Source organism: Salvelinus fontinalis, chromosome 28 (assembly GCF_029448725.1).
Source record: "Salvelinus fontinalis isolate EN_2023a chromosome 28, ASM2944872v1, whole genome shotgun sequence".
NCBI classification, from domain to species: Eukaryota; Metazoa; Chordata; class Actinopteri; order Salmoniformes; family Salmonidae; genus Salvelinus; species Salvelinus fontinalis.
Window position 1 is genome coordinate 3,135,135 of NC_074692.1, and position 15,916 is coordinate 3,151,050.

Here is a 15,916-nt window from a genome sequence, read left to right on the forward strand (position 1 = left end):
ACTTTGAAGAATCTCAACAATAAAATATATTTTAATTTGTTCAACGCTTTTTTGGTTACTACATGATTCCATATGTGTTATTTCATAGTTTTGATGTCTTCACTATTATTCTACAATGTAGAAAAAAGTAAAAATAAAGAAATACCCTTGAATGAGTAGGTGTGTCCAAACACACACACACACACACACACACACACACACACACACACACACACACACACACACACACACACACACACACACACACACACACACACACACACACACACACACACACACAATGATCAAATTAGCCAGCACCAATGTTCAGTGGATGAACCCCATACTTTTAGCTTTGACTCACAGAGTGTATAGACCTAGACTAGCATCCCCTCAGTTCAGCAGGAGGTCTCAACATATAGGCCCCCTATAGGCTCCCTATATATATACACTGCTCAAAAAAAGAAAGGGTACACTTAAACAACACAATGTAACTCCAAGTCAATCACACTTCTGTGAAATCAAACTGTCCACTTAGGAAGCAACACTGATTGACAATACATTTCACATGCTGTTGTGCAAATGGAATAGACAAAAGGTGGAAATTATAGGCAATTAGCAAGACACCCCCAAAAAAGGAGTGATTCTGCAGGTGGTGACCACAGACCACTTCTCAGTTCCTATGCTTCCTGGCTGATGTTTTGGTCACTTTTGAATGCTGGCGGTGCTCTCACTCTAGTGGTAGCATGAGACGGAGTCTACAACCCACACAAGTGGCTCAGGTAGTGCAGTTCATCCAGGATGGCACATCAATGTCAGCGTAGTGTCCAGAGCATGGAGGCGCTACCAGGAGACAGGTCTGTACATCAGGAGACGTGGAGGAGGCCGTAGGAGGGCAACAACCCAGCAGCAGGACCGCTACCTCCGCCTTTGTGCAAGGAGGTGCACTGCCAGAGCCCTGCAAAATGACCTCCAGCAGGCCACAAATGTGCATGTGTCTGCTCAAATGGTCAGAAACAGACTCCATGAGGGTGGTATGAGGGCCCGACGTCCACAGGTGGGGGTTGTGCTTACAGCCCAACACCGTGCAGGACGTTTGGCATTTGCCAGAGAACACCAAGATTGGCACAGCTTTTGCAAATTATTGCTTTGCCCGCACATCTGAATTTGTAGCACATCTTTGAAGCCACCTTTGGACTCGTCTTTGGTAGGAGTTGGATTGTGCATTCAGCCAGTGATACAGCTACGTAATGGATTTGATAAGGCCTGCCCTTGTAGCTGAGAGAGAGGGGAGAGAGAGAAGAGAGTGAGACCGAGTGTGAAAGACAAAGAGAGAGAGCGAGAGAGAGAGAGAGCGACGTGGGAGTAAGAAGAAGAGGGGGGAGACAGCTAAAGTGCGAATGTGAGAGAGGGAGAGAGAGCTCAGAAAACATGTCCACATTGGCACGATGTAGACCCAATGCTGGCTAAAATATTGGCCCCACGTAGGCTTCCCACATTGGGCCCAAGGGCAGCCCTCACTTCCCCTGAAATAAGCCGACCCCTTTGGATCACATGGCTGTTACAATGGATCAGAAAGACAGTTAAGTTCTTACTATCATATATATTTTACCAGAAACATTTCACATTTACTTATCAAAGTATTTTAATATTAGGGATAGGTGTTCCGCTCACTGGCCAACAGCCAGTGAAATTGCAGATCTCATAATAAAAATTCCGAAAACATACAAGTGTTATACATCGGCTTAAAGATAAACTTCTTGTTAATCCAACCACAGTGTCAGATTTCAAAAAGACTTTACGGCGAAAGCATACCATGTGATTATCTGAGGACAGCGCCCAGCACACAAAACATTACAAACAGTAACCGGCCAAGTAGAGGAGTAACAAAAGTCAGAAATAGCAATAAAATTAATCACTTACCTTTGATGATCTTCATATGGTTGCACTCACAAGACTCCCAGTTACCCAATAAATGTTTGTTTTGTTTGATAAAGTCCCTCTTTATATCCAAAAACCTCAGTTTTGTTGGTGCGTTTTGTTCAGTAATCCATTGGCACAAAGCGCGGTCACAACAGGCAGAAGAAAAATCTAAAAAGTACCATTAAAAGTTTGTAGAAACATGTCAAACTATGTTTATAATCAATCATCAGGTTGTTTTTGTCATAATCGATCATATTTCAACCAGACAATATCTCCGTCAATAGAAAAGGAAAAACAAGAAAGGCGCACTCCTGGTCATGCGCAGGAAACATCTCTGGAAATTTCCACTCTCCTCTCATTGAAAGTGCTGTTTCTCCCTAATTTTTCAGAGTAAAAGCCTGAAACAATGCCTATAGACTGGCCACATGTAGTGGAAGCCATAGGGATCGTGAACTGGGTCATAAGTCTTTGTATGGTGGATAGGCTTTCAATGGAAAAACAGCCATTTCAAAATAATAGCTTTTCCTGGATGGATTTTCCTCAGGTTTTCGCCTGCCATATCAGTTCTGTTATACTCACAGACATTATTTTAACAGTTTTGGAAACTTTAGAGTGTTTTCCATCCAAATCTACCATGCATATGCATATCCTAGCTTCTGGGCCTGAGTAACAGGCAGTTTACATAGGGCACCTTATTCATCCAAACTACTCAATACTGCCCCCGGTACCATAAAGGTTTTTAACACACTTCATCATTGGCAGTGTACAATATAATTTATTTGTTGCCATCACACAACAGGATACTTCAACTGGAACGACACTCTCAGAAATGGTTTCACAAAAAGAACGTGTGAACTTAGAATTAACTATGCGGTTATATTTGAAGAAAGATGATTCTGAGATAATTTGCTGTAAAGTTCTGATCCCTAATTGGTTTGAAGGGTGTCAGCAATTTTTATCTTGTATTCTTTTTTTAACTTAACAACATGAATTAGGTATTTGTAAACTACGCCCCCAAATATTCTGATGAGCCCTCGACTCTACATTATGAGGTAGCTGTGCTTTTGTGGGCTAGACCTTGCTGGGCTTGGTGTGGCCTGGCCCATGTTGGGCTAGCCTGTGTTGGGCTGGTGTAGGCTTGGTGCATGCTTGCCTGTGTTGGGCTGATGTGGGATTGATGTGGGCTAGTCTGTGTTGTGCTTGTTGTGGGCTAGCCCGTGTCGGGCTGATGTGGGACATGGGGCCAATGGGGTCATTTTTGCTAGGAGATGAGCAGCCAGTCAGCTCTCTGGCTATGATTCATGTTTTATTTACCTCCTCTGTGAGACATCAGCCTCATCACTGCAGTGACAAATGTACTACACAGGTCTCACTCCAGCACACTGAAAAAGACATGCTAATGGCTATATATTCCAACCTTTTTCTACAAGAGCAAATGTGATAAAAGTGAATGGATAATACTGTGATTTTATAGTACCGGTATCCAAATACATATTAAGGGGAACAGTGAAAGGTGATCTCCAATAACCTTTTTTATAGTTTGTGGAAAGATGGTCAGTGAGTTTATTGACATGTCTTTAACTCGACAATAGCGGCTCAAATGTTTTATCTGGCATTCAATCTACTTGTTCACCAACTGTGACTGCCATGTCAGGTGTCCGCACAATGAATGTGATGCAAATCCCTCTCCCTTTCTCCATCTCGTCCCCGTTTATCCCCCTCTCCCTCCCCTGCCCCTATCGCTCTACCCCCATTCTCCCTCTCCACCCATCCCTCCCTCTTTCCATATAGATATCCGTGGGATCCAGGACTTCCTGGACAAGACGTCTCAGCAAGGCATGGACGTGTCGCTTCAGAAGGTGGAGTCCAACATCAACATGATGATTACCAGCATGTTCCGGACCATGAGGGTGGAGGAGCTCCACCGCTACCGAGACACGCTGCGCCGGGCCGTGCTCTTCATGAGCCCTGCCACCGCCAAGGCCTTCATCACTGAGGTACACACACACACCCACACACAGGTCCACACACACACGCAACACGCACAGGGGTGCACATGCACGCCCAATGCCTGCACACACACACACACACACACACACACACACACACACACACACACACACACACACACACACACACACACACACACACACACACACACACACACACACACACACACACACACACACACACACACACACACACACACACACACACACACACACACACTTAACAGAGTTAGATTCATAACCCCAGCTTGGAATGTCTCATGCTATCCAATCGCTTGTTTTGATGTAGCGTAATTGGCTAAAACAGGTGCTCACGTGTATTTGCAAGGCAGAGGATCAAAGATCGAGGTCCAGTGCGGGATCATGACGAAGGAAGCTATACTGTTAAGCAGGCACAATGGCGCCTGTTACACATAGGACCTCAACTTTTCCACACTACTACAACTTACTTTCTCTCTTCCACATCCCCACTCATATAACTCATGGAGACAATCACTGCTTAAAACACTGGGTCTAATTATTCCTAATATTGTATTATCCCCAAATTAGCTATGTTTACATATGATCAATAAGTGCTAAGATGCTGCTAATACATGACTAATTGTCAACTGATAAGCACTTAGGAAGCCCAATCCACAGTGTCAAATGGTTCTCTGTGGTGCTTCCCTGTTCCCTTTATTCTTACTCGTAAGATATTAGAGATAAAGGCCCAGTGCAGTCAAAAACGGGATATTCCTATGTTTTATTAGGTACACCCATCTAGTACCGAGTCGGACCCACATTTGTCTCCAGGACAGCCTGAATTCTTCAGGGCATGGAAATGTTGCTCAATTGGTATCAAGGGACCTCATGTATGCCAGGAAATCATTCCCCATACCATTACACCACCGCTACCAGCCTATACCGATGACACCAGGCAGGATGGGGCGATGGACCCATGCTACTTACGCCAAATCCTGACTCGACCATCAACATGACGCATCAGGAACCGGAATTCGTCTAACCAGTTTTCCTGCTCCTTAATTGTCCAGTGTTAGTGATCGCGTGCCCACGAGTCGCTTCTTCTTGTTTTTAGCTGATAGGAGTGGAACGCAGCGTGGTCGTCTGCTGCAATAGCCCATCCGTGACAAGGACTGACGAGTTGTGCGTTCCGCGGTGCCATTCTGCACACCACTGTTCTACTGCCCCATTATTTGCTTGCCTGTTAGCTTGCACGGTTCTTGCCATTTTCCTTCGACCTTTCATCAACAGGCTGTTTTTGTCCACAGGACTGCCGCTGACTGGATGTTTTTTGTTTGTCGCACCATTCTCGGTAAACCCTAGACGTTGTGCGTGAAAAGCCCAGGAGGCCGGCCTTTTCTGAGATACTGGAACCTGCGAGCCTGGCACGGACGATCATACCACGCTCAAAGTTGCTTAGGTCACTCGTTTTGCCCATTCTAACGTTCAATCGAGCAGTAGCTGAATGCCTCGATGCCTGTCTGCCTGCTTTATATAGCAAGCCACGGCTACGTGACTCACTGTCTGTAGGAGCAAACCATTTTCATGAACGGGGTGGTGTAAACTGGCCACTGTGTGTATATTTCCACGGTATGAATTTGGAAAAATACTGTGAAATTCTGAAAATTATGATAATGCCCTTTAAGTGTAAGAGCTATTTGAAAAGACTGCCTGAAATCAAATCAAATGTTATTTGTTACATGCTTTGTAAACAACTGTCACGCCCTGGCCATAGAGAGGCTTTTATTCTCTATTTTGGTTAGGTCAGGGTGTGACTAGGGTGCTAGGCATTCTAGTTTCTTTATTTCTATGTTTTCTGTTTCTATGTTTTGGCCGGGTATAGTTCTCAATCAGGGACAGCTGTCTATCGTTGTCTCTGATTGGGAATCATACTTAGGCAGCCTATTTTTACACCGTAGTTGTGGGTAGTTGTCTGTGTTCGTGGCCTGTATAGCCCTAGTCAGCTTCACGTTTTTTTTTTTTGTTGTTGTTTCTTGTTGGTGCCATTTAAAATAAATGTACGCTTACGACGCTGCACTTTGGTCCGGTCATTTCCCTGACCACGGCCTTTTTTTTTGTTGCTTGCATGAACGAGCGTGTACATGCTGGAATTAGAATGCCTCATACTGAATGAGAGAAAGGAGACGGCGTCAATGGCGTCCAATTAGAAAGCAAGTCTATTTTTCTTGCGTCTACGTGAAGCAATGCTGGTAAAGTGAGCAGATACATTTCCAGAAAATACTGTTTATGCAGTGTTACGTCTGGAATTGTGACATGAATAGTTAAAACGTGTTTATTTAGTGATAAGTTTGCCGCCAGTGCCAATAATACACGTTTGAAAAGATCCATTAATTTTATGCCTACCATTTATTTATTTTGAGCGCAGGCATATAGCCAAGGCAGGATACAGCTGGGGAACTCTAGGAACTCTGTTCAAGAGAGAACACTCTTATGTAGAAAGTATGAGACTAGCTAAACCCTTTATAAACTGGTAGGGTGTATTAGCTACAATTCTCCTCACGTTAGTGAGCCAACATAACAGGAGGCAGGTACGGTGGCTCCCGTAGGACATATAAGGTGAGTCAAAAGGAGCACAACAATAAGGGCTACATAGTGAACATAACAAATACAATGGTTTATTATGGAATCTCATGGCAATAAAGTTGACATACACTATGCAGTGTATGTTAGTGGGTGCTCTCTACTCTGTCTCTCTGTGTGGTTTCGGCTTAGTAGTGAAATGCTTACATACTCGTCCTTTTTTAATAATACAGTTGAAGATAAAAAAAAATATGAATAAAATCACAGTGAGTGAGGAATAACAAACAGTCAAAATAACATGGCTATATACAGTGAGTACCAGTACGGAGTGTAGGTGTACGAGATAAATGAGGTAGCTAGGTACATATAGGTAGGGCTTAAGTGACTAGGCAACAGGATAGATAATAGACAGCAGCAGCTGAATATGTGGTGAGTGTGAAAGTGTGTGTGTAAATGTGTGCGTGGCATCAGTATCCATGTGTATCGATATTATGTGTGTTTGGGCATATGTAGTGTGTGTGTGTGTGTATGTACACTACTGTTCAAACGTTAGGGATCACTTAGAAATGTCCTTGTTTTTTAAAGAAAAGCACGTTGTGTGTCCATTAAAATAAAATAAAAATGATGAGAAATAATGTGTAGACATTGTTAATGTTGTAAATTACTATTGTAGCTGGAAAAGGTAGATTTTTTATGGAATATCTACATAGGCGTACAGAGGCCCATTATCAGCATGTTGTGTTAGCAAATCCAAGTTTATCATTTTATAAAGCTAATTGATCATTAGAAAATCCTTTTGCAATTATGTCATCACAACTGAAAACTGTTGTCCTGATTTAAAGAAGAAATATAACTGGCCTTTAGACTAGTTGAGTGTCTGGCGCATCAGAATTTGTGGGTTTGATTACAGGCTCAACATGGCCAGAAACAAAATAACTTTCATATGAAACTCATCACTCAAATCAAATCAAATTGTATTTGTCACATACACATGGTTAGCAGATGTTAATGCGAGTGTAGCGAAATGCTTGTGCTTCTAGTTCCGACAATGCAGTAATAACCAACAAGTAATCTAACCTAACAATTCCACAACTACTACCTTATACACACAAGTGTAAAGGGATAAAGAATATGTACATAAAGAAAAATGAATGAGTGATGGTACAGAACGGCATAGGTGAGATGCAGTAGATGGTATAGAGTACAGTATATACATATACATATCAGATGAGTAATGTAGGGTATGTAAACATTACATTAAGTGGCATTGTTTAAAGTGGCTAGTGATACATTTTTGCATAATTTACATCAATTCCCATTATTAAAGTGGCTGGAGTTGAGTCAGTATGTTGGCAACGGCCACTAAATGTTAGTGGTGGCTGTTTAACAGTCTGATGGCGTTGAGATAGAAGCTGTTTTTCAGTCTCTCGGTCCCTGCTTTGATGCACCTGTACTGACCTCGCCTTCTGGATGATAGCGGGGTAAACAGGCAGTGGCTCGGGTGGTTGTTGTCCTTGCTGATCTTTATGGCCTTCCTGTGACATCGGGTGGTGTAAGTGTCCTGGAGGGCAGGTAGTTTGCCCCCGGTGATGCGTTGTGCAGACCTCACTACCCTCTTGAGAGCCTTACGGTTGTGGGCGGAGCAGTTGCCGTACCAGGCGGTGATACAGCCCGACAGGATGCTCTCGATTGTGCATCTGTAGAAGTTTGTGAGTGCTTTTGGTGACAAGCCGAATTTCTTCAGCCTCCTGAGGTTGAAGAGGCGCTGCTGCGCCTCCTTCACAACGCTGTCTGTGTGGGTGGACCAATTCAGTTTGTCCATGATGTGTACACCGAGGAACTTAAAACTTTCCACCTTCTCCACTACTGTCCCATCGATGTGGATAGGGGGGTGCTCCCTCTGCGGTTTCCTGAAGTCCACAATCATCTCCTTTGTTTTGTTGACACCACACTCCGAGGGCCTTCACCTCCTCCCTGTAGGCCGTCTCGTCGTTGTTGGTAATCAAGCCTAACACTCTAGTGTCGTCCGCCAACTTGATGATTGAGTTGGAGGCGTGCATGGCCACGCAGTCGTGGGTGAACAGGGAGTACAGGAGAAGGCTCAGAAAGCACCCTTGTGGGGCCCCAGTGTTGAGGATCAGCGGGGTGGAGATTTTGTTACCTACCCTCACCACCTGGGGGCGGCCCGTCAGGAAGTCCAGGACCCAGTTGCACAGGGCGGGGTTGAGACCCAGGGTCTCGAGCTTGATGACGAGTTTGGAGGGTACTATGGTGTTAAATGCTGAGCTGTAGTCGATGAACAGCATTCTCACATAGGTATTCCTCTTGTCCAGATGGGTTAGGGCAGTGTGCAGTGTGGTTGCGATTGCGTCGTCTGTGGACCTACTGGGTCGGTAAGCAAATTGGAGTGGGTCTAGGGTGTCAGGTAGGGTGGAGGTGATATGGTCCTTGACTAGTCTCTCAAAGCACTTCATGATGACGGTAATTGTTTAGCTCAGTTACCTTAGCTTTCTTTGGAACAGGAACAATGGTGGCCCTCCTTGAAGCATGTGGGAACAGCAGACTGGGATAAGGATTGATTGAATGTGTCCTTAAACACACCAGCCAGCTAGTCTGTGCATGCTCTGAGGACGCGGCTGGGAATGCCGTCTGGGCCTGCAGCCTTGCGAGGGTTAACACGTTTAAATGTTTTACTCACCTCTGCTGCAGTGAAGGAGAGCCCGCAGGTTTTGGTAGTGGCACTGTATTGTCCTCAAAGCGAGCAAAAAAGTTATTTAGTCTGTCTGGGAGCAAGAGATCCTGGTCCGCAACGGGGCTGGTTTTCTTTTTGTAATCCGTGATTGACTGTAGACCCTGCCACATACCTCTTGTGTCTGAGCTGTTGAATTGCGACTCTACTTTGTCTCTATACTGGCACTTAGCTTGTTTGATTGCCTTGCGGAGGGAATAGCTACACTGTTTGTATTCGGTCATTTTTCCGGTCACCTTGCCCTGGTTAAAAGCAGTGGTTCGCGCTTTCAGTTTCACGCGAATGCTGCCGTCAATCCACGGTTTCTGGTTTGGGAATGTTTTAATCGTTGCTGTGGGTAAGACATTGTCAATGCACTTTCTAATGAACTCGCTCACCGAATCAGCGTATTCGTCAATGTTGTTGTTGGACGCAATGCGGAACATATCCCAATCCACGTGATCGAAGCAGTCTTGAAGCGTGGAATCAGATTGGTCGGACCAGCGTTGAACAGACCTGAGCACGGGAGCTTGCTGTTTTAGTTTCTGTTTGTAGGCTGGAAGCAACAAAATGGAGTCGTGGTCAGCTTTTCCGAAAGGAGGGCGGGGGAAGGCCTTATATGCGTCGCGGACGTTAGTATAACAATGATCCAAGGTTTTACCAGCCCTGGTAGCACAATCGATATGCTGATAGAATTTAGGGAGTTTTGTTTTCAGATTAGCCTTGTTAAAACCCCCAGCTACGATGAATGCAGCCTCAGGGTGTGTGGTTTCCAGTTTTACATAGAGTCAGAAAAAGTTAGTTCAGGGCCATCGATGTGTCTGCTTGGGGGGGAATATATACGGCTGTGATTATAATCGAAGATTATAATCGATTATAATTGATAGATAATGCGGTCGACATTTGATTGTGAGGAATTCTAAATCAGGTGAACAGAATGACTTGAGTTCCTGTATGTTATTATGATCACACCACATCTCGTTAATCATAAGGCATACACCCCCGCCCCTCTTCTTACCAGAAAGATGTTTGTTTCTGTCAGTGCGTGAAGAAACCAGCAGGCTGCACCGACTCCGTTAGCGTCTCTTGAGTGAGCCATGTTTCCGTGAAGCAAAGAACGTTACATTCTCTGATGTCTCTCTGGAATGTTACCCTTGCTCGGATTTCATCAACCTTGTTGTCAAGAGACTGGACATTGGCGAGTAGTATGCTAGGGAGTGGAGCGCGATGTGCCCGTCTCCGAAGCCTGACCAGAAGACCGCTTCGTTTGCCCCTTTTACGGCGTCGTTGTTTAGGGTCGCCAGCTGGGATCAGATCCATTGTACTGGGTGGAAGGCAAAACACAGGATCCGCTTCGGGAGAGTCATATTTCTGGTCGTAATGATGGTGAGTTGGCATTGCTCTTATATTCAGTAGTTCCTCCCGACTGTATGTAATGAAACCTAAGATTACCTGGGTACCAATGTAAGAAATAACACATAAAAAAAACAAAATACTGCATAGTTTCCTAGGAACGCGAAGCGAGGCGGCCATCTCTGTCGGCGCCGGAAGTACTCCCAGTCTATTCTTGTTCTGAGAAATGAAGGCTATTCCATGCGAGAAATTTAACATTTCCTGCTGCTGGGTCCTGCTGCTGGGTTGTTGCCCTCCTACGGCCTCCTCCACGTCTCCTGATGTACTGGCCTGTCTCCTGGTAGCGCCTCCATGCTCTGGACACTACGCTGACAGACACAGCAAACCTTCTTGCCACAGCTCGCATTGATGTGCCATCCTGGATGAGCTGCAATACCTGAGCCACTTGTGTGGGTTGTAGACTCCGTCTCATGCTACCACTTGAGTGAAAGCACCGCCAGCATTCAAAAGTGACCAAAACATCAGCCAGGAAGCATAGGAACTGAGAAGTGGTCTGTGGTCACCACCTGCAGAACCACTCCTTTATTGGGGGTGTCTTGCTAATTGCCTATAATTTCCACCTTTTGTCTATTCCATTTGCACAACAGCATGTGAAATTTATTGTCAATCAGTGTTGCTTCCTAAGTGGACAGTTTGATTTCACAGAAGTGTGATTGACTTGGAGTTACATTGTGTTGTTTAAGTGTTCCCTTTATTTTTTTGAGCAGTGTATATAATAATCTTATGATATTTAAAGTGTGGCTGCTGTTGGAAGCCCCATGAATAATAAGGAATTCAAACAAGAAGGGGGTTACTGGTTTGTTAATCCCCCGTGGGATTCTGACCTTTACCTCAGTTAAAACATTCAGATTCCAATTGGAGCAGTAGAGAGGAGGAGTGGAGAGTAGGTTTGGATATCAGTGGACTCCACAGGTCGCATAGGGTGTGGTAATAACGGGTCAGAATATGGCCTGTGGTCTGCTTACGGGCTTCATAAGACTTCAAGACTTCCACCACAGGGAGCACTTGACATTTCCATGGGTGGAGACTCGGAAAGCTGGAACTCAAGTGACGGCTACTTTTCAAGTGCATTTGAAAAGTATTCAGACCCCTTGACTTTTTCCAAATTTTGTTAAGTTAAAGCCTTATTCTAAAATGGATTAAATAAATAAAAAATGTCTCCTCAATCTACACATAGCACCCCATTATGACAAAGCGAAAACAGGCTTCTAGACATTGCTGCAAAAACAAAAATACTGAAATACCTTATTTCAGACCCTTTGCTATGATACTCGAAATTGAGCTCAGGTGCATCCTGTTTCCATTGATCATTCTTGAGATGTTTCTACAACTTGATTGGAGTCCACCTGTGGTATATTCAAATGATTTGACATTATTTAGAAAGGCACACACCTGTCTAGGTCCCACAGTTGACAGTGCATGTCAGAGAAAAAAACAAGCCATGAGGTCGAAGGAATTGTCCGTAGAGCTCCGAGACAGGATTGTGTCGAGGCACAGATCTGGGAAAAATGTATGCAGCACTGAATGTCCCCAAGAACACAGTGGCCTTTATCATTCTTAAATGGAAGAAGTTTTGAACCACAAAGACACTTCCTAGTACTGGCCGCCTGGCCAAACTGAGCAATCGGGGGAGAAGGGCCTTGGTCAGACAGGTGAGCAAGAACCCAATGGTCACTCTGACAGAGCTCTAGAGTTCCTCTATGGAGATGGGAGAACCTTCCAGAAGGACAACCATCTCTGCAGCAGTCCACTAATCAGGCCTTTATGGTAGAGTGGCCAGACAGAAGCCACTCCTCAGTAAAAGGCACATGACAGCCCAAAGGCACCTAACGACTCTCAGACCATGAGAAACAAGATTCTCTGGTCTGATGAAACCAAGATTGAAGTCTTTGGCCTGAATGCCAAGCGTCGCATCTGGAGGAAACCTGGCACGATCCCTACGGTGAAGTTTGATTTAATCCATTTTAGAATAAGGCTGTAACGTAACAAAATGTGGAAAAAGTCACAGGGTCTGAATACTTTCCGAATGCACTGTATATTCGGACCAAGGTTGAATTTATAAAACTAAAATAAATTACCTCTGAAACGATGTTCTTTTCTACGGTTAGATAGTGTAAGATGGATACCGATTTGGGGATAAAATTGATGACAAGATTTCTCTAGCTTGGAGAGGATGCCCGAGAATGTTTTAACTTAATCAAGTTTATTTGTGAAGTCATTCGTCACAGGAGGGCCTCGTGAAATGCATTAGGCTCTTCTGCCAGATGGGAACTGATTGTAGCAAGGGCTGCTATGGCACACTACCCCTTGCTTCCTGTGTGTGTGTGTGTGTGTGTGTGTGTGTGTGTGTGTGTGTGTGTGTGTGTGTGTGTGTGTGTGTGTGTGTGTGTGTGTGTGTGTGTGTGTGTGTGTGTGTGTGTGTGTGTGTGTGTGTGTGTGTGTGTGTGTGTGTGCGTGTGTGCGTGTGTGTGCCTGCATGTGTGTGTATAGCAGTGTGTGCTCGTGTGTGTGCTTGCGTGTGCAGTATGTGAATGTGTGTAGTTTGTAGTGTAGGATGCCTGTATGTGTGTATTGTGTGTGTGTGCCTGCATGCCTGCGTGTGTGTGTTGCTCTAACACAGCAGGAAGGACTGTTAAACATCTGTTAGCTCCACACGTTGGTGTGGGCATGTTTTTCAACCTAAGCAGTGCTCCGCTCTCCAAACACACTTTGTAGACAAATACACACACACACATTCAACCCATTTTCCTGCGTTATTTAATCCTTTGGTTAGCTCTGTTTGGTTGGCTTTATGGCCAAGACATGGGCATGGTATCTCGTCTAAATGACTAGACTACTTGCTCTCCTCCTCCATCGTATCTGCATTGTGGAATAGGATTGCTACATAGGAATCCACTTTCACTAAGAACCTATTTTAAGAACATAGAGTGCCTTCAGAAAGTTTTCACACCCTTTTCCCACATTTTGTTCTGTTACAGCCTGCATTTAAAAGGGATTATTTTGAGATCAGTGGCGGTTAGTGCCGTTTCAGACGAGGGAGGAGGATTTTTATTCCCATGAGCATGGCCTTACCTCTATTACAGCCTTTTGGATGACTGTCATTCATATTCCGTTCCCCCAGTTAAATGTAACAGCGATAGGTTTCGGCTACTACATGATACTCAAATTTTACCCACAGTATACCCATCATGAGGTTGCTACAACTTAGCCTATGAATGAAAGTTTACAGCGTAGATGCACACAGGCCGAGAGACAAATTTGATGTGACAGACAGTGACACATGGACAGACAGTGACTTTCAATAACGCCTTGCACACTCTTGCCTGCATCTAGAGTAGCTGATATTGAGTGTAATCATTAGTCCAACAGTTGCAAACGAGAGTTTCTATTGGACAAATGCAAGTATGTTTATGTGGTGTATTGAGAAATATATGATGTGTTAATGAGTTTAGATTTAAAATGGTTGCAAATAGCCAATGGGATTTGTGTGCAGGGGTTGAGTTATTTGAATGAACAAATGACAATGGGGTTTCCGTTCTTGCACTGAAGTGATTGGATTACGAGACGAAAGGGCGGTTAAAGTTCAATGATGTATTGGAGAGTTGGGCTGAAGACACTGTAGAGAGTAGTCGACTGTAATGTGTTAAGGAGAACATTGAATACATTTGTTCCGTTTATTATAAGGACGCTTCTGAGTCTTCAGTAAAAGAACCCAGCGTCTTAGGATGCAACAACTGGCGACGATGATACCGGAATTCTGAGGCAAAATCCTCAGACTACTGATGACCAACCGAGTGAACGAGCTAAAAAGTTAGCTTGCACTAGTAAAGTAGCTGGTCAGCTGGGAGGTAAAGGCGTGTGGGATAATGAGAGCCATGGCCCTTTTCAGCAGTGAGACCGGTTTGTGTTTCCAGGAGGCTAACGAGAGCTTCAGCACATATGAGGAGCGTTTTTTGCAGTTTTTGAAAGCCAACGAGATAGCTGACGACCAAAGAAGAGCGGTGTTTCTATCAGTCATGGATTCCTAAGACGCTTATGCTGCTGAAAGATTTGGTAGCGCCGAAGAAGCCGGAAGAGGCTAGCTTCCAGGAGCTAATTTCAGCTCTGAGAGACTTTTATGCACCAAAACAGAACGTGTTGAGCAAGAGGTATGTTCAGAACAGTTGGCAGGAGAGACGTTAGCTGACTATATAGCATCGCTAAAGGTGCTGGCGGCTACATGTGAGTTTGGGGTTCTACCAGTAAGGAACTGCGGGGCAAGATGCTAAGCGCAGCATATGGGGAGAATTTAACATGTGCAAAAGTATTGGACATTGTCAACAACTTCGAGTGCACAGCCCAGAGTATGCAGAAATTCCAGCAGACACCGGTTCAGTTAAGAACCGATGAGTTGACCACAAAACGGGAAGTGCATCGATCCGGATCCTCCAGGGAGAAACAGTGGATGTCAGACCAGAGGGGGGAAACGTCAAAGCCCTGTCTTCTCTGTTTGGGGACAGGACATTCACAGCAGACCTGCCACTACAAGGAGTTCCAATGCAGAGCGTGCCAGAAGACTGGACATCTTGAAAGGGCTTACAGGGGGAGAGTATCTGCGGGGAACACCGTGTTTTCTGAGCAACGCTCTCAAACAGCACACTCTAATCCAGTGACGGGGACACTCTACTTGACAACAGATCAAGTTGAGGAGGCCGAACTAATATTGCCTGCAGGCTCCAGCACAGTCAGAAATCACCAGTCAGAAAAAGACTTGGGACTTTTTACTGATCGTGAGTGTGTGAAACCGTACGTGGTCATGGTGAGATGTAATGGGGGAAAGATAAAGATGGAGGTAGATACTGGGGCTGTCATGTCTATTATCTCAGAGAAGCTGTACAACAACAGATTTACGAAGCATAAACTGCAACCACGTGATGTTGTTTTGAGAACTTACTCAGCTCAGCCAATTCAGTTAATGGTACAGCTGGAGGTTAAAGTGATATGTGGTGCTCAGCTGTTACCACTACCTCTAGTGTCAAAAGGGAAGGGTCCTACGCTAATGGGGAGAAACTGGATTTAGCACCTCAAATTAGATTGGTCAATAGTGAACCATGTGTCAGACCCAGTTGCGCAGCTGTGCGATAAATATGCTGAGGTGTTTAGTGATGAACTGGGTAAAAGGAGTTATAGCCAAAATTCAAGTGTCAGAGAAAGCTGTTCCAAAGGTTTGTAAGGCTAGACCTGTGCCTTATGCACTCAGAGAGGCAGTAGACAAACAGCTTACAGAGCTGGAAAAACAAGGCGTGATCACACCCATAGAATAGTGAATGGGCAGCACCTATAG

At 44.7% G+C, this 15,916-nt stretch overlaps 1 protein-coding gene across 3 annotated transcripts in view; it reads left to right on the forward strand.

The window, feature by feature from the left end:
- LOC129825955 (glutamate receptor ionotropic, delta-2-like) overlaps positions 1–15,916 on the forward strand; it is a 595,589-nt gene that overhangs the window by 363,782 nt on the left and 215,891 nt on the right. For all 3 annotated transcript variants that reach the window (XR_008754971.1, XM_055886121.1, XM_055886122.1), the window contains exon 4: positions 3,694–3,899. Coding sequence is in view for 2 of the 3 variants with exons in the window: in XM_055886121.1 (XP_055742096.1) it covers positions 3,694–3,899 (206 nt within the window). In the remaining variant the exon portion in view is untranslated. The remainder of the gene's footprint in view (positions 1–3,693; positions 3,900–15,916) is intronic.